At 32.3% G+C, this 19,391-nt stretch overlaps 1 protein-coding gene across 5 annotated transcripts in view; it reads right to left on the bottom strand.

Annotated features, from left to right (window-relative positions):
- The window catches only part of LOC123009023 (unconventional myosin-XVIIIa), a 43,224-nt gene that overhangs the window by 2,164 nt on the left and 21,669 nt on the right, over positions 1 to 19,391 (bottom strand). For 2 of the 5 annotated variants that reach the window (XM_044405115.1, XM_044405116.1), the window contains 7 exons: positions 18,529 to 19,390; positions 18,309 to 18,477; positions 17,877 to 18,257; positions 10,949 to 11,221; positions 8,175 to 8,264; positions 1,264 to 1,623; positions 934 to 1,212 (listed from right to left, as the gene is read on the bottom strand). In XM_044405115.1, coding sequence (XP_044261050.1) covers positions 934 to 1,212; positions 1,264 to 1,623; positions 8,175 to 8,264; positions 10,949 to 11,221; positions 17,877 to 18,257; positions 18,309 to 18,477; positions 18,529 to 19,390 — 2,414 coding nt within the window. Of the gene's footprint in view, positions 1 to 933; positions 1,213 to 1,263; positions 1,624 to 4,535; positions 5,269 to 8,174; positions 8,265 to 10,948; positions 11,222 to 11,472; positions 11,527 to 11,874; positions 12,738 to 17,876; positions 18,258 to 18,308; positions 18,478 to 18,528; position 19,391 lie in introns of those variants that run through there. The other 3 variants (XM_044405117.1, XM_044405120.1, XM_044405119.1) reach the window with 3 other exon arrangements.

The raw sequence follows: 19,391 nt of genomic DNA, 5'->3' as shown, positions 1-19,391 counted from the left end.
TCCTCCTAAATGAAAATATTTTCAAGATGACGGCACTTCTGGTTATACCGGAAGTCGGTCTCAACATTCTTATTTTAAATGGAAAGGTATTTTTTTACTGCGTTTTTGGATTAATCGGGTTAGTTTAAGGGAGTCTTCATCAGCTTTCCCTATGCCTAAATTTAGCCGTTTTTGAAGTAATTGGAATATGTTTGAAAAACTCGAAATATTTCAAAAACGGCTAAATACAGGCTGCGCCAGAACTCGCGCCCCAGAGAAAAATCGCATATAAGGCAAAAAAAAATTTATCTATAAAAATTTCGAAGTTATGAGGGTTTAAAGTTTGCACTTTGACTCTATTTATTTCTGTTGGAAAAATAATTTTCCAAGTTTTTTTGCTATAGGCTATTAAAAGAGGAAACAAGGAAGCTGTATCCTAAATTGTAACTCTGTTCAATGTCATTTGTGGCTTTTAGTATCAAAATTTTTGTCCCTTTACTAAATAATTATAAAAAAACATATACAAGATCATCAGTATCTTTAAATAGATATAAAAAATGTCAAATGTCAAAAAATAAATGTCAAAATTTTTAGACAGAGAGAATTTTTTAAACATTTTTTTCATGTTTCTGGTATCTTACCTTACTTGAAAATTTTCTCTGGGGCGCGAGTTCTGGCGCACCCTGTGTAAGTATAGGGAAAGCTGATGAAAACTCCCTTAAAATAAACCGATTAATCCAAAAACGCAGTAAAAAATACACCTTTCCATTTAAAATAAGAAAGTTGAGACCGACTTCCGGTATAACCGGAAGTGCCGCCATCTTCAAAATATTTTCATTTATGAGTATGTACCAATTTTCAAACAAATATGATTATTCGACCTCCCAATACTTTTAATGTGGGGTTTAGACGGAACACACTGTAGAATGAAAAAAAAAAAGAGTTTAAATTTACCGCTAGGCTACTTTCAATGGCGTATTTCTCCGCCATGATAACTTCTTTCTCTCTTGCGAGTCGCTCTTTCGCCTGTCTTTCCTTCTTCAATTCTTCTTGCAATTGTTGTGTTTCCGAATCAAATTTTCTTTGTTTCTTCTCCAATAAATTATTCCTCGCATTTTGTTCCTCTAATAATAATCTCAAATCGTTCATTTCTCCATTCAATTTCTGTACTTTTCTCTTCCACTGTCCCACGACTTGTCTCTGTTCTTCAACTTCTTCATACGCATCCGTCAACTGTAATAACAAAAAAAAAGTCATATGAAGAAATAATTCAATCAAACAAACCTTCTTTTCGAGTTGTTTTTTCAACCCCACAAGTTGTTCCAAGTCGTCTTCGTGTTGTTGTTGTAGTCTACGTTTCGTAAACTCCAATTCGCGGATTGCTCTTTCATAGCGTTGTTTGTAGACACCACCATCAACATCGCCATCTTCATCTTCTTCAGAGATGCCATTCAAGTCACTTCGGGCGTATAAAAGTTCCATTTCTAAACGTTCCGACGACTGTTGAAGTTCTTTGTTCTTGTGTTGGACTTCGGAAAGTTCACGTTCGAGACGGATACGTTCTGACGTCTCAGCGTCGAGACGCTCCGTGGCCAACGTCGACGTCGAGTGTTCTTCGGCTAAATCGGCCGTCATCTCGCTCAGCTAAAGAACAAGGAAACACACATTGTGATAAAATGCAAGGGTCAAGGACGGTGATGAGTGATAACATAACATTCCAAGTAGGTGTTTTTAGATAAATGAAAAAATCGTGTTCCAACTGTGGTAAAAAATAACGTTATACGTTTATCAGGTCAATCGGCCATTTAGAGAATGTGGACCGACAAAAATACAATTATTTCAATGTGTGTGTGCAAGCTTGTTTCTCCTGACATAATCCAATAAACACACACGGAAATGACGTCATGATTAAATCAAACTTACTTTAATTTTCGACATCCTCACCAGATTTTTTTCGAGTGTTTGTGACAAGAAAACAATGAAAACTGGCAAAAAAATAAAAAAGAAAAGTTCCTGTTTAGAAGAATTATAGCCATTTGGCAAAAGCTGACTTTAATTCTGGAAGTTGAGTCAAGAAATTAACACATCAAAGTAAAATTTTTTCGCATGATTAGAGGAATTCCCCTATTATGAGTTTTACTCGTGTTTTGGATTTGTTTTGGTCGATTTCTCTTAAAATTTACGTCGGACGGCCTTGTGAAACAAATGCGTTATTGGCGCACCGCCATCAAAACTGACAGTAACTCGATATTCAATTATTTTCTAAATAAAAACACTCAAAATTTGTAGATTATTAAGGTTTTTGGTAATTCACTATCAAACTGTCGCTTTTATTTTTTTCTGTTTTAAAAAACGTTTCTCTGTCTGTAAAATAGTACTTTTCCGGACCTATATGTCATTAATTGAAATCATCCGTAAATTGTAATGTTAGTTTCATTGTTTTTCAAATTTTGATGCAATTTCAGAAAAAAAAAAACAAACGTATAACCAAATTGGAGAATCAATTTCAGCTCCTTGTAATACAAATGACGATTTTTGGCCCAATTACAACACAAATTCTATTTTCTGTGTGGATTTGAAACGGAATTAAATTAATTACATTAGTTTTTTCTTATCACAATACGTATAGATGAATAAAGTAATATCTTTCATTTCTAAATTTTAATTGGTATCATTTTTTTTTCTTTTAATTTCCCAAACTTATTGTTTTTAACATTTCTTGTAGATTAAGGTGACCAACCATCCTGATTTAGCTAGGACACTAGTCAATATGGTTTCATTTTTATTTACTAAAGTGTCAATCGAGTCTTTTCAAAACATCGTGCAACAAAAGACAGTTGGGGAGACTAAGAAAGTGTCAGATGTCTGAATTAAAAAATTTCTAGACTTGCAAAAAAACATTTAATAATTTCTTAAAAAATGCTTCAATTTAAAAAATGTCAATCGAGACTATTTAAAACATCGTGTTGCAAAAGACAGTGGGGGAAACTAAGAAAGTGTCTAGAAATACCGGTTTAAACAATACCTAGATTTGCAAAAAAAACGTTAAAAATTTTCTCAAATAGAAATGCTCAAATTTAAAAAATGTAAATTGAGACTTTTGAAAATATCGTGTTACAAAAGACAGTTGGGGAGACTAAAAAAATGTCAAGAAATATCGACTTAAAAAATTTCTAGACTTGCAAAAAAACATTTAAAAATCTCGAAATGCTTAAATTAAAAAAAATGTCAATCGAGACTTTTTTAAAAGATCGTGTTGCAAAAGACAGTGGGTGAGACTATTGGAGACTATCAGATTTTGTCAAAATAAAGGGGGCTTAAATTAATTACATCACTTTTCTCTTATCACAATAGATGAATAAAGTATTATTTTTCATTTATAAATTTTAATTGGTGTCAAATTTTTTTTTCTTAATTTCTGGACAAGTCTCCTTTGTTTTACCCAAAATTATTGTTATTAACATTTCTTGTAGATTAAAGTGACCAACCGTTCTGATTTATCCAGGACATACAGGGTGCGCCAGAACTCGTGCCCCAGAGAAAAATGCCATATAAGGTAAGACACCAGGAACATGGAAAAAATGTTAAAAAAATTTTTTCTATAAAAATTTCGAAGTTATGAGCGTTTAAAGTTTGACTCAATTTTCCTAGTTTTTTGCTATAGGCTATCATCCTGTATGTAAAAGAATAAAAATATTTTTTATCAAAAAAAAAAATTAAAGTAGATAATTATTTTGATAAATTCTACTATTAATGCGTAAAAATAAAACGGTAAAAACCAAAAAAAAAATTTTTTAATTCATTAGTAAATTTCCTACGGCACTGGATATAATATGTCCAAATACATTTTCAATGTATACAGGATGCGCCAGAACTCGCGCTCCAGAGGAAAATGTAAGGTAAAATACCAAGAACATAGAAAAATTGTTAAAAAAATAACTCTGTTTAATGTTATTTGTGGCTTTTAATGGCAAAATTTTTGTACCTTTACTAAATAATTGTAAAAAAATAATACGAGATCATCAGTATCATTAAATAGACATAAAAAAATGGCAAAATTTTTTTGACAGATAGAACATTTTTTCATGTTCCTGGTATCTTACCTTACTTGAAAATTTTCTCTGGGACGCGAGTTCTGACGCACCCTGTATTTGGGTTTTTGTTATATTGTCCTATTTTACGTTTATGTCCTGATTTAAGGACAAATAGACCTAAGCGTGCCTTAGATTTTCAGGTGTATTTCAAGTTAAAAAGTTTTCTAATGTATTAATAAAATTTCGGCATTCCCATTATTGTAGTCGTTGTGTTTGGTCCCTTGAAAAAACTCAAATAAAAGTAGAAACACTTAAAAACAGGCTTACACAGATTTAAAAAAATGTATGCAGAGAATGAAGGGACTCTCAAAACAGAAAAAAAATTGAAATTAACACACAATAATAAATTATTATGTTAATTATTAAATTAGCGTACAAAAATTGTTTTTTTTTTTATTTTTCATGTCATTTTATTTTGTGTTCTCGAATAAAATAATTAATTTTTTATTGTAGACAATATACCTCGTCTGCTTCTGCCTCGGTGCAGTCCTCAAGCGAATAATCCCTTGCAACTGACGACCGACTACAACTACTCGACCTACTAAACAACTGAAACCCTTTTATCAAAATATTTGTAGCACTTCTCGACCTCCCCGCTCGCAATTTTCTCTCATAATACCCATCATCATCTTTCTTCCCTAATCTCTTCCATTCGTCCATCACATGATCTGTTTTTCTCAAAAAATTATCAATTTTATTTGTTAATAAATTCGAAGCGGTTTGTGCTTCTTGGTGTGCCGGCACTGGTCTAACTTTCTGTCTTAATTTCCCCTTACAACCCAGTACAAATGTTAAATTCACATCGAAAATCACTGGTGACTCCTCTTTTCCGTTCAACTCCTCCACTTTCGACCTGATTCCGACTTGTGGGTAAATCCTTCTCGGCACACTCGATCTGGTACTACTCGTTGTTGAACACGGCGATGGTGATCGTGACACCACTGTCAAATTCCTCAACGGTCTCGTCTCGAACATCATCTGCGAATCGGTGAAACCCCGACGAATTGGGGTTATTCTTCGTGATGGTGGTGGTGGTGGCAAACCTGATAAACTCGACGATGAACTTAAAGGAAACGAATCACTGCCGAGACTCGACGAACGAAAAAATGAAGAAGCAGAGAAGTTGGACGGAGTTAACGGCATTTTTTCCCCAGTTTTTTTGACGGTTTTCGGAAAAGAAAAACACAAACGCGGCGAGAAGCGAAACGCTACTGGCGATTTAAAGTCCGTATGTTATTTTAAAATGGTCGGCGGAGGTACTAAAACTGCTACAGTTTTAAAATTAGAACGATTCATTCCGAGTTGTAAAATTCGAAATGTGCACGTGTTATGTCACAGGGATATGTAAAAGCGGTGGTTTCCGGGTTTACAAGTGGTTTGACGAAATTACAAATTCCAAATCGTGTCGAGAGAACACAAATTAAAACAGTCGTTTACAACTCGTTTGTAGGGAGAAAAGTGTATCTTTTCCTCCCAAAGGTGGGAAGTCTACGACAATAACCACTAAGAGAGAAAGACACTCTCCTTCAGTGTAATACATATAATTTTTTCTACGAACTAGCAACATGTTTTTACCGTTTACCTCCCTGAGAGGTCCCAGCGGGTTGAAAAAGTCCATTAGTGACCTTTAAATGGTGAAATTAAAAAAAAAAAACTATAGGACATTGATAGATACTAATGTAGTGCATCACCTAAAATTATTTTCAACCATACAGCATGTCCCAAAAATAAGTTCAAACTTGTGTTTTTTTAAATGAAACACCGTATGTCATTTTTGGATGTACCCTATTAAAATAATCTTTTTACTAAACTTTTATTAGTCAATTTCGCTTAGTTTTTTAGAAATAAGACGTTTTTTTGACGAAAACATGCACTTTTAAAAAATTTATTACACAAAAACCAAGACAACTAGAACAAATTTTTTCTTACTTCTGCAAACAAGAAAGTACAGCTGTAGCAAATTTTTAGTGTTTTGCATTTGTAAACATTAATAAATTAAGAAGATTGTTAAAAGTTAAATAACTTAAAAAGATTAAATAGAACACTCTATTTTTTATTTTTGCATCTAATAGATTGATAAATTGTCTATCTAATAAAATAAACTTTTAATGTCTAGAATTGATAAATGAAAAGATATTTAACATTCAATATTAATTGTAGCAACAATGACTATCAATATCTGAACATTGTTTATACTATGGCAACCATAGTAATTCCACCAAGGATCACTTATCAATATTGAAATTCAAATTATTTTATTGTAAAAATAAAGAATAATGCATACAGTTTAACACAAATGTGATTATTAAGTGATATTTCTTCCATCTCTTGTGACTGTGCACTTTTTGCTTACTGAAACATTAGTAATTATGTTTTTTAATGTTCAACGTAAAATATCTTTTTAGTTATTGATTATAAACACAGTAACTAATTTTAAAAAGACAATTTAATAATCTTTCAAATGCAAAAACAATAAAATTTCCACTAATTTTTTTAAGTTATTGAACTTTTAACAAATGCCTTAAGTTTTTTATCTTTGCAAATGCAACACACTAAAAAAAATGTTCAACCTTATAGCTTGTACCTTCTTCTTTGCGGTAGTAAAAAAAATATTTCTAGATGTCCTAGTTTTTGTGTGATGAATTTTTAAAAAGTGCATGTTTTCGTCAAAAAAACCGTTTTATTTTTAAAACTAAGCAAAATTGACCAATAAAAGTTTAGCTTAAAAACATTGTCACAGAAATATACATCCAAAAACGCTAAGAAATATATAGTATTTCATTAAAAAAAAAAAACACAAGTTTGTGTTGTAACTTATTTTTGAGACACGCTGTATAGTTGAAAATAATTTTAGGCGATACACTTAATTAATATCAATCAATGTTCTACATATATTTTTTTTAATTCTATTATTTATAAGTCACTAATGGACTTTTTCAACTTGCTGGGACACCCTATACGTATATTTTTAATGTAATTTTGACAGATGAGAGAAGAAAATTTTTACCTCTCTGGGAGGTAATCGGTCACTTTCCTTTCGGAAATTTGGGTAGAAAAACTTTTCTGTTCAAAGGAAAAAGGATTTTAAACAATTAGAGCATTTCATCGGAAACTAATCTGTAGTTTTTACAAATTACAAATTGAAAACTTGTAACTAATTTTTTGCTGAAATTAAATGAAAAAAAAAAAAGAATGCAGCAGTTAGGAATTTTCTTACAGGTTTGCCAACAAGACGCAATAAATTGCAACAAATGAGACCGTAAGTAGCAAATAGTTCTAAAAGGGAAACTTGACAATGAAAGAATGTTTACTTCACACAGACACTTTGGAATTTTGTGCAATGTTGCCAAAATAGCAACATAATTATCACAAAAAATGTTGAAATTCAAGCAAAAAAAAAACTAACAATTTGGCGTGCACTCGGGATATTACTATTGAAAATTTCTTTTCAAAATTACGTTGAATATTAAGAAAACTATCGAAAATAATTTGGAATTACGAAAATGAAGAAGGAAATTCAGAAATTATAGAAATTAATCTGAAAACAATGGAATTACTGGAATTTCCACAATTTAAAATCAATCCTCATTTCACCTTAGAAATTGATTTCGCACAATTGTATAACATTTTCTGCTATTTAAATAACATAAAAGCAACGGCATTCTATAAAACGATTTTATTACGATTACCCGCTATTACAAAGAGAAACCAACAAAATGTTATTTTCTGCTTTTTAAGTAAGTATTCTTTTAGTCAATTTGTTCATCGTTAACGGTTAATAAAGTAGTATTTCGCAATTGCTTATCATTTAATTTATTAAGCAGTGAAATGTCTGCCTCATTAATAAAATTTCCAGAACTCACCTATAGGCGAATCGTTTCACGTAATAATAAACAGTAAACAGCATTTCCGTTCGTAGTTTAAAAAATAAAAAACACCCGAATTTAATTCTGGCTTAGATCCAAAAAATTTTTAATCTGGCGTCCATTGTCTTGCAGTAACTGCAGGATGTTTTGGGCGAGCGCCCTAAAAATCTTGGCTCCGATACCAAGGTTGTTGAACCGACCGAAGAAATGATAAAACCTCAAAAGAACTACTCACCTTGGCTTCCAGTTTGTTGTTTTCGTGTTTTAATGTCGTTCTTTCAGTCTCGAGTTTTTCCAATTTTGATTTAAGGGCTTCTAATTCGTCCTGGAAAAAAATACCAAGTGTTAAATTAGATAACATTTATGTATGGTATTTATTGGCAACGAACGAAAAAAATTTGGCGCCGGCTATATTTCGACCGTAAATTTTTAATTTGAGCAGGTTCGGGTAAGGAGATTGTGACCCTGACCCTCCCCAGTTACATTCGATTATCTCTCGAATGTGTAGAAAGCGTGTCATTGTGTTCTACAAGTAGTTAATCTCAGCAAAACAATACGCCCATTCGATTGTTTTCCCAAAAAATCGCATTTTTAGACGGCAAAACAACCAAATTTCACGCAACTTGAAGGTTTTTGGCCATTATTTGAGCTAAATATACAGGATGTCCCAGCGTGTTGCAAAAGTCCATTAAAATGGTAAAATAAAAAAATTATATAGGACATTAAAAGATACTAATCTAGTCCATCGCCTAAAATTATTTTCACTTGTTTTTTTTTAAATGTAACACCATATGTTCTTTAGCGTTTTAGCGTTCTTGGATGTAGATTTTTATGACAATGTTTTTTTTTTGTTGGTCGTTTTGCTTAGTTTTAAAAATAAGACGTTTTTTTGACGAAAACATGCACTTTTTAGAAATTTATTACACAAAAATAAGACATCTAGAAAAATTTTTTACTATCGCAAAGAAGAAGGTACAAGTTATAAGGTTGTAACATTTTTTTAAGTATGTTGCATTTGCAAAGATAAAAAAATGAAGGCGTTTGTTAAAAGTCACTAAAGTAAAAAAAGGTAAATTGAACACCCTATTTATTGTTTTTGCATTTAAAATATTATTAAATTGTCTTTCAAAAATCATTTACTTTTAGATGTTTATATTTAATAACTAAAAAGATATTTAACGTTAAATATTAAAAAAAAATACTATTGTTTCAATAAACAAAAAGTGCACAGTTGCACAAGAGATGGAAGAAATATCACTTAATAATCACATTTGTGTTAAACTGAATCCATTTTTCTTTATTTTTACAATAAAATAATTCGAATTTCAGTATTTATAACGATTTTTACAATCTCTGTGGATAAATCAACGGATAAGTGATCCGTGATAGAATTACTATGGTTGCCATAGCTCAGATATTGATAAGCATTGTTGCTACAATTAATATTGAATGTTAAATATCTTTTCATTTATCAATTCTAGACATTAAAAGTTTATTTTTTTAGATAAACAATTTATCAATCTATTAGATGCAAAAATAAAAACTAGAGTGTTCTATTTTTTTTTTTTTAAGTTATTGTCACAAACAGGAAGTTCAGCCACCTTTTAGGTCGAACACCCTATCGCGGTTGCAAGCTATTGCTGAATTGGGTATTGCCAATACCTAATGAAGCAATAGCTAAGTCAGCTTCTTGGGGGTTCGGGCTGCGAGGTCGCGAAAAAGTGACAGTCGATGATTGAGTGTCGATCGTGGTGACATATGGCCGACCGGACAATGTTTAAAGAAATACTTCTGTAAGTACATCACATTTAATAGCTTGTAATATACTCCTAGGAAAAACTACCATCGTTTTAATATTGCTCCCGTCCACTAGTCACACACGTGACATTATTTAACTTTTAACAAACTTCTTAACTTATTAATCTTTACAAATGCAAAACACTAAAAAATTGCTACAGCTTTAAATTCTGTACTTTCTTCTTTGCAGAAGTAGGAAAAAATGGTTCTAGCCGTCTTAGTTTTTGTGTAATAAATTTTTAAAAAGTGCATGTTTTCGTAAAAAAACGTCTTATTTCTAAAACTAAGCTAAATCGACTAATAAAAGTTTAGCGTAAAAACAATGTTTTAAAAGGCTACATCCAAAAACGCTAAGAAACATATGGTGTTTCATTTAAAAAAAAACACAAGCTTGTATCTAACTTATTTTTGAGACATGCTATATGGTTGAAAATTTAATGTCCTATGCATTTTTTTAGATTTCACCATTTAAAGGTCATTAATGGAATTTTTCAACTCGAAGGACACCCTGTATGTAGATAAAAAAAAAAAAATACAATAAAATAAAAATGATAAATAAAACTGTTATTTTATTTCTTTGTTTGGGTGTTGTTTGTATCTATGCTACTCTGTCTTTTAATTAGCAAAATAAATTATCAGATGTCAATTACTGCAAACATAAAAATTAGTCGCGATAGCAATCAAGAAAAATTAATTCATTAAAGACAGATTTATCGATCTAAATCCCAACTTAATGATGTTAGATTTTTGAAACTTAATTTTACTACAACTTTCGTCACTTGTCATTAAAACATCAACTCGTAAATTTTCAAATTTTTTACCATATTATCTGTCATTTTTATTACCATTACAAACATTAAATTTTACGACTTTAATTACTTCACGTAACAGTTTTTTGACACAATTTATAAACACTACCATAATTGAAATTCGCACGTGCCATTCTGGAAAATTATGCAAGTTGTACGTGGTAACAAAAAAATGTTGCAATTTTCTGCAATACAGTTGGTACTCACCTGGGATGCACTACTTTCACTAAATAACTTGCCTATTAATTTCGGGTATATATCTAGCAATTAAAACGACAGTTTTGAGTTATAGTTGGTAATACTGATAACACACTTAACTCAATTTATTGCAATTGCCGATATAATTAACGCACGGTTAGCTAAGTGGAATGTTTTTTTTTGTCTTTTGATTTAAAAAACTTACCGTTTTTATCCTCAATTCCTCTTCTGTTCTGTGCACATTGAGTAAGGGTGTCACCCTCACCAACAACCTCCACCATGGCCAATCCCTCACCAACAGGAACTTCCTCACATTTCTCTGGATACATCGCACGGCCAAATCTTGTAATTTTCTTTGTGTTAACCTCCTCCTCGCCAAATATCCTCGACAATGAGCTTGCAGATTAACCACCATACCGGCAAGACGTTCATCCCTTTGAGACTCCAATTGCGAAAGAACTCCATTCCGGAAGAAAATCTGCACGAAAATAAAAACAATTATTTATTTGATGTCTGGCAAATGTTGACGATTTATCGCAACGAAATAAAAAATCGTGTGCATTGTTGATAATTTTACCGGTTTGTAACATTGCCAAGTGTTACATTTGTGAAAGTAATTTATTAGATATATTTAAAATTGGCGAAAGTAACATTTGGATGAGGAGAATTGAAGATTGATGTTTGAGTTGGGCGGAAATTTGGACCATTGTAAAGAGAAACTGTACTTACTTTACGGATTTTTACATAAATTTTAAGTTTAGAAGTCATTATTCACTCAAAAACACACAATTTTGCGATAATTACAGGACGTGTCGATTTTGTGACTCAGAAGAACATGATAAACAGATTATTGCAGAAAAAAGGTGAAAAAATTCCTGAAGGTCAAAGTGAATGAAAAATGTGTACGCCGTTGCAAATCAATTTTATGCCAGAATAGTGTTAAAAATATTCGAAATTTTTATATTGACCACATCAACAATTCTCAATTCAATCAAAATAATCACAATACGGGTACATAAATGTCTCAAATGTAAAGATTAAGCTGATTTCACGTTGTTACAACTATCTCAAAATAAAAAATAATCGCAAAATTTTGCGAAAAAATTTGTAACCCGCGTGGGCAGTGTTTACCTTTTCTGACCCCACATCGTCACAATCCACCTCATTTTCGTTGGAAATATTCCCCGAATCGTCGGAATTATCATCGGAACTATAACTCAACTTCACTTTAACTTTTTCACACACTGGAGGATTTTTTGCACATTTCTTGTACGTATTTCGTCCATTACCCAACTTGTCACCTTCAAGTTTCAGGACGACATCTTTAACACTTCTCTCTTTCGTGTTATTTTTATTAACAAAATCTCTTTTCTTCGCACATCCCGAACGATCTAAACAATTCAGACCGGAGGGAGTGCTCGGAAATACTTTCCTCAAAACCGGAGTTTTAACCGGAATTCGACTTTTCAGCTGTCCACTCACATCATTTATGCTTTTCGATTTGTTCAAAAGATTGATTCTTTCGACGGCTTGTTTAACTTTCGATGGTTTTGATGGTTGTGAAATATCGGCCAAACTTTTCGTTTTGGTTTGGAGCGGTTTTTGGATGTTTTTCGGGGTTTCCGGTTGCGAGAGGGTTTTCTTAAGTATACATTTCGACTCGATTATGCTGCAAGTTTTGGCCTTTTGTAATTTCGGTATTTTCGTACTCGGCAGCGCCTTGTCCTTGTACTCATCCAAGATTTTATCGAAATTATCAATAACTATTTTTAGTTTATTATCCACGTTTTCTTTTCTCTTCGTGTAGGTGAGATTTTCGTAAATGTGTTCACTTTTCTTCACTAATTGTTTCTTCTTGTTGTTGGAGACTCGACACTTGGTCGCCATCGCCACACAAGTTAATGTTTTTACGTTCGCGGTCGCGCGACTACTGATGGTGATGGTGATGTTGTTGGCCCAAGAACGATGTGGGGCGTCGGGACGCCTCTTCGGGATTAGAAAGGTGTTATTAGCGGTACTATTCGATTTTTACCGATGCAAATCTCTCGATGTGAACCTGTTGGTGTTTGTACCAAAAGGTCAACGGCCATTTTATCGTCCAGAACTGGTCCGATTGATCTTCGTGTAAAAATCATGACGGGGAGATTTCAACGATGACCCGCTTCTGTCTCGGGGGAAAAACCGGTCTTTTGCCATTCGATTTACTTTATTTTCCACACCAGACACACAGACAAGTGCATCGAATAAATTACACGAAATCGTTTTCCGAAAAACTAGCTATTTTTATAAGAAAAATGAGGACGTTCACCTGTTTATTTTAGACTCGATTCTTCTTGATACTTTCACGAAAAAAATTCACGTTTCCGGACGAAATTTTCAAATTACAGAGATTTCCGTGTTTAATAGTTTTATTTATAAAGAAAAAAATACATCATTATTTTTTTACATAATTAATGGCGCCACATGTGAGTTTTGCTTAATTTATGTGATTCTTTAATTTATTGAAACAGTTTTGAAATTTAAATAAATTTTTGTTAAAAAACAAGACAAGATAATTTGAATTCGGTGAAAATTAAGTCATCCAAAATTGGTAGTCGTTAATTATGTTCGATCGGGTCGATAACATTTAAATTTATTTTTATTCATTGTGCGTCATCAATTTAAATATTACAAAGTGAAAAAATCTGATTAATTACACCAGTTTTCATTTTTATTAGAGAAAAAGCACAATTTTTTCGATTATACAGAATGTTTTAGTTGGTAAATAAATTTGTACAAAATTTCATACAAAAAATGAATTATTTCAAAAAATAAGCAAAATTAATGGATAAAAGTTAAGCTCAAAATAATCGGTACGTCCAAAAATGCAATAAAATAAAGTGTGTTTCATTAAAATAAAACATAAGTTTGTATTGTAACTCATTTATCAAACACCCTGTAGAATTGAAAAAACTTTTAACTGATGCAGGGGGTTGATATACTCGTTTTCATATTAATGTGCATCGAAGTAGTCATTGAAAGAGATCATTTTAAGGTGGCAAACAATCCAAATCTCAATCTTCCCTTAAAATTATTTTTTCAAATAAATGGTGTACCCCATGTAGCAAAAAATAATTATAATTAACAACGTAATTAACATAGGATAGCAAACATAAGGGTTTTAGTTATTATTGATGTGATTAAATTTGTTCTGAATGACATTAATGACACTTTTTGTGTAAATCGGCCTTTAAATTAAAGATTCATTTAGACTTTACTTAATGCACATTAATATGAAAAACAGTATATCTATTAATTGTGTATACAGGGTGAATATAAAGTATGGAACCGAGCGTTTTTTTTTAATCATTTGCCCCCAGAAAATAATAATTAATATAAATTAAAGTAATATAAAAAATCTGATCGTATTTTGAGAACGAAATGTTGTTTTGTTTTTGAGTTATGCGATTTTTTTGTCAAAACTGTATGTAAAAATTTTTTTTTTGAAGAAATCAAATATTATGTAAATAGTTGTTTGTAATCCTTAGATCACAACCTTCATAGAAAAATGGTTTTATAGAGGGTTGAAATTTAAAAAAATAAAAAAATTTGTAGAACTCAAAAACAAAAGAAAATTTCGAAAAATTTTATTCTTGTAAAACATCACATTTTTATGGTACTTTATCATTCATCAATTAGTTTTTCCAAAAAAGAAATAGTTTGAGCAAAAAACCTTTGGTTTCTCCTGGTATAAATTTTTAAATATTTTACCATTTAAAGATCAATAATGGACTTTATAGACTCGTTGAAACACCTGTATAAACGTCAATTAAATTCCTGATTAGCAGTCTGTGATTATTGATAATTCAATGTTGCCAATGTAATTTCACATCACTTATGAAAAAAACAGAGGATGCTGTTTTACGATTAATTTTCTTTATTTAAAATATACAAATTAAAACACGCTCATTTTTTATCGTTGTTTAAAAATGATGTCAGTAGAGTACAACAAGCAAAAATAAAATGTTTCTTTGCAAAATTAACATACATTTTCGCATAAATCTTAAAAACAAGAGTAATAAAATTAAGTCAAACAAGTCGGTTTTTGAATAATTCATTGATTAAATCCAGAATTTGTAATCTACTCATTTTATTAATTAATTGATGTAAATTCTGTTATGCCATGGAATAAATTTGCCAAAATTGTTGTTGTCTAAGAGTTAATTAAACGAATAACTTAATGATTAATATCAGAAATGCAAATTTTGCTAAAAGATAGACGATACAGAATGAAAAATGGATAATAGAAAAAACAAAATTAAAAGTTTTCGAAAACGAAACTAGTGGCATCTCGTTATGTCACCTCCACCCATAAATCACCGTTTCTTTTTCGATCGGGGACGCGGAAACCGCCGTTTGCCATATGACGACGACAAATCGGCGAGGTCAGAGGTCACGTATGCAGCATTAAATAAAAGTAGGCCCCCTCACACCGGAAACCCTCTAACTGTTTTTCACTGTCGATAGACGTGACAAGCCTTTAATTAAACAACAAATTGGTGATGTAAAGACTCATCATCGACGCGATTTTTTCCCCCCGGAAATGAAAGAGAAAAAAAAAATAGTAGAGACGGGTGCGGACGAGTGGGTGAAAGTGCTTTCGAAAATTAGACCACCCACACATGCACGAATCAATTAAGACTTTTTTTTTCGATTGAGATATTTTTGATTCGCTTCATGCGAGACAACACAAAAAACATCATCGATACAGGCCAAGTGTTTTACAAAAGTTTTCTTATTTTACAGTTACCTTTCACTCTGAAGTACACTTCTTTAAGCCGTGATGTTATTAATTCGAAAAGTTGATTTTTTTTTCGGATGATTTAATGAGAACCAGTTTATACAGTATAACATTTCAACGTCAAGTGTAGGTTTTTTATTTGTCCTATGTTTATGCATGTAGACAAGAAAATGGAACAAATAAATCGACGATGTTTAAATTTATTATTCCGACAAATGAAAACTAGGTAAAAATAACTGAAAAGGAAAAAAGAAAATGATCAAGTCTGTAGATACAATATTGTAACTTTCTTCTCCCGATATAGAATCCTGTAATAGCTTTTCTATAAGAAGTCTTGTGGGAAAATCACATCACTTGTCATAATACATAATGCAATAGTTTATAAAAAAAAAATGGAAAGCTTTCTTTAAATTGCCAAACAACTTATTACGCTCGAACATATTTTCATTTGAAACATGAAAACGTAATCATATTACAAAAAGTAACAACCAATAACATTTTACAAATGATTTTGTCTTGTGATAAAGAAAATCATTGTTTTGAAAGCTTGTTTCACACCATTTATTTATTGAAAAGTAATTCGATGTTACTTAAATAACCATTTTTTTCAATTAAGTAACTTTCTCATTTATTACTAGACATTCTAAGTAATTTTATGAAGCTGTAAACCCAATTCTTGATTTTTACTTATACAGGGTGTTCGGTCTAAGTCGCCCCGGCTGATAACACCTAAACTTACTTCTTTTTTTCAAAAAGTAGATATTTAAGTAATAATATTTATTCTTGGTTTTTTTAATAAATGTATTAAATTTTTTTAGCACATCCGGTGTTGCCGGATGTGCTAAAATTTAGCTTTTCAAATGGAACATCTATGTTTTTTGTCCTCCAAACAATAATAATTGACATGAAAAATACTGTAAACCACTATTTATTACATTCTGCGTAACACAATGCAATCAAAAAACATCTTAGATCTTAGAATTTTATAAGGAAATTGGTCGCGTAGCCTGATTTTTAGTCTTAAAGGAAAGGTGTGAATAAAAAAAATGCTTGGCTACAGTTTAATTGTTGGTTTGACAAATCTAATTTGTCAGTTTATGAGCGAGTTCTCTTATGGAAACTCTTGGATTTTCTTCGACTGATAACAGAACATTCAGATTTCTATTTTCTTGTTCTTCACAAAGAACCACAGGTTTTTTTAGTTCTAAGAAGCGAAACTATTCGTCCCAGTTGTTTTTCAATTCGACTAAATTTCCAACGATTTGGGTGAACTCTATTTGAGTATTTTTCTCTATACTGTCTTTCAGCTTCCGCTCTATTTTTATTGCACTTAAAAAACACTTCAAGCTTATCTACCAATTCGTAGTAATTAATATCATCCATTATTAAAGGTCTCAACAAGATTTATTGACAAATTAGACTTTGTCAAACTAACAATTAAACGGTATCCAAGCATATTGTTTTATGCATGAATACCTTCACAAGTAAAATCCGCCCACGTTGCAAAATTTGCCATAAAATTCAAAAATTTAAATTGTTTTCTGAGTGCATTTTGTAAAGTAAAATGTAATAAATAGTGGTTTACCGTATTTTTCATGCAAATTATTATTGTTTCGAGCAAAAAACATTTGAAAAACTAAATTTGGTAGCATTTGCTACACCGGATGTGCCAAAAAAATTTGATGCATTTACTAAGAAAACGAGGAATGAATAGTATTATTTGAAAATATAGTTTTTGTAAAAAAAAAGTAAGTAAAAGTAACACCCTGTATACTCACCTTTCGTATGCACACTTCCACTTAGTTCTTTGTAACACAAGTGTAGTAAATTAAACTTTCATCCTCCAAATTAATAGTAATACTAATAATATCAATATTACAAAAGTGAAGTTAGTTTTTCCTTTAATGTTTTAAGAAAAATAATTTGAAAAAAGACCAACACTCCTGCTCTACTTCGAACGTGATTTCAGCTTAATTTTTTAATCAATATTTTCGATAATCTCACACACCTGAGACTACTTTCACGCACACCCTCATCCAAAAGAGTCCATTGACTTTGACTTTCACCCGATAATCGCCATGGAAAATGTATGTCGGTTACTGTTTTGTTGTTTAAAGGTGCAGTTCGTGTTTTATATTCTCGTTGATCAAAACGAGCAATTTACCTGACCTCCATTCAATCAATTTTAATTTAACCAACGAAGAAAAATACCGTTAAAAAATCTTAAAGTAACAATCGATTTTTAAAAAATTAATGAGACAAGATTCATGCACGTAACTTGCGGTTAGACGATGAAATATTTCGCGGTTGATTAACACACTTGACCTTGTCAAAGACGAAAAATTCTCCTTACCTGACTTAATCCAACCCTGTAACTTGACAATTCCAAATCCACAGCCAATAACATATCTTCAACGGCTTTCCTCTCATCCAGAACCGGACTGGAAATTTTACTATCGCCGGCTAGTAGACGAAACCGTCGCCTGAATTCACTCAAAGGCAAAAAATTCGGAAAACCTTGCTTGTAGAAACGTACAGCATCCAAAATTTGACCTCCACGTATTTGCGACCTCAAAAGTGGAATATTCATTAAGGCGTCCTCCGGCTGACCTAAGCTAGTTTTAACGGCCAAGGCTTCACAAAAACCGGCATTGTGTTGAGGTAGAAGACAATGAACAAATCGTAGACGCGTCCTTCTCAAAGTTTCAATTAAACCATCGACGGTAAATTTAGTCTGCAACTTTATTACTCACTTGCGTGTATAATTGGTTGCATAACTACAAACCTGTAAACACACACTTTTGCGTTTTATTGCAGCTGTACCGGCTGTAAAAGTCCGTCGAATACTGGAGGCCCTTCTCAAGGATTGAGAGCCTTCGATACCAACCAAAGACCCGCTAAAGCTTGTCGCTCCCAATCCTCGAACGCTCACAAATAACTTACTTATGTCCTCTCTGGAATAATTTCGATTAAAACAAAACACAAAAATGATTTTTTTTACTCACTTGCAACTCTCTTGTAATACTGTAACGGCAGTTTTTGCAATCGGATTCTCTCTGCTGTGTTTGAGCCAATTTTTGGCGGTGTATAGGACCGGATTTGTTCCTTGTAAATGTTGCAAAATGAATTGATTGTTTCCGGGCGCTTTCCGGAGGAGAAGTTGGTGGTCACGATCGCCATAATGTGTGAAAAGACGTTCAAGGAAGGAATCATCAGTCGATCCTGGATAAATGGCTTCTTCGTCAAGCAACCAAAGAAGGCCACGACGATCACCTTCATGTAAATCAGTTTGTGATGTCCTCACCACACTGTTTTGTGCCGCTTTATCCATCAAATTCACCAACGGTATTGGATTTATCAAATTTTCATTCTCATCATACACACACTCGATATTCTCCTGCATGTAACGATCTTTCGGTGCTACCAAATTCGTATGATGGTATAGAAGTTGTAATCTCTCTTGTAGATAATTATGACATAAATCCTCAAAACTAGCTCCGGCTTGTCGTCCACAAGTGGCCGGATTTTGAAATCCCGGAGTATCAACAAGAAGGATACTTGAAACGGTATGAGACGATGCCGAAATTGAACGATTGATAAGAGACGCAATACAATTGAAAACTTCAGCGTAGAGTCCCATCGCCATGCCTTCGATTGCTTCAAAACCGACAGCTTCGCGTTCTAGACCCTTATCAATAGGCGATGGGGTGCGAAATGGGGCACGTGGGGTATTGGGAGTGACCATACCGCCAGAAGACAACCCGAAAATAACACGGGAGAGTTCTTCGACAGTGGTGCCAAGGAGGGTGGCAGCACGTTGAGCAGCTTGGGGACTGGCGAATTGGTAACGACTCCCTGAACTACCAGC

This window comes from Tribolium madens, unplaced genomic scaffold (genome assembly GCF_015345945.1).
Source record: "Tribolium madens isolate multiple individuals breed KSU strain unplaced genomic scaffold, Tmad_KSU_1.1 Scaffold_71;HRSCAF=194;Tcas5.2_LG6, whole genome shotgun sequence".
NCBI classification, from domain to species: domain Eukaryota; kingdom Metazoa; phylum Arthropoda; class Insecta; order Coleoptera; family Tenebrionidae; genus Tribolium; species Tribolium madens.
This window is presented reverse-complemented; position numbering and strand designations above follow the sequence as displayed.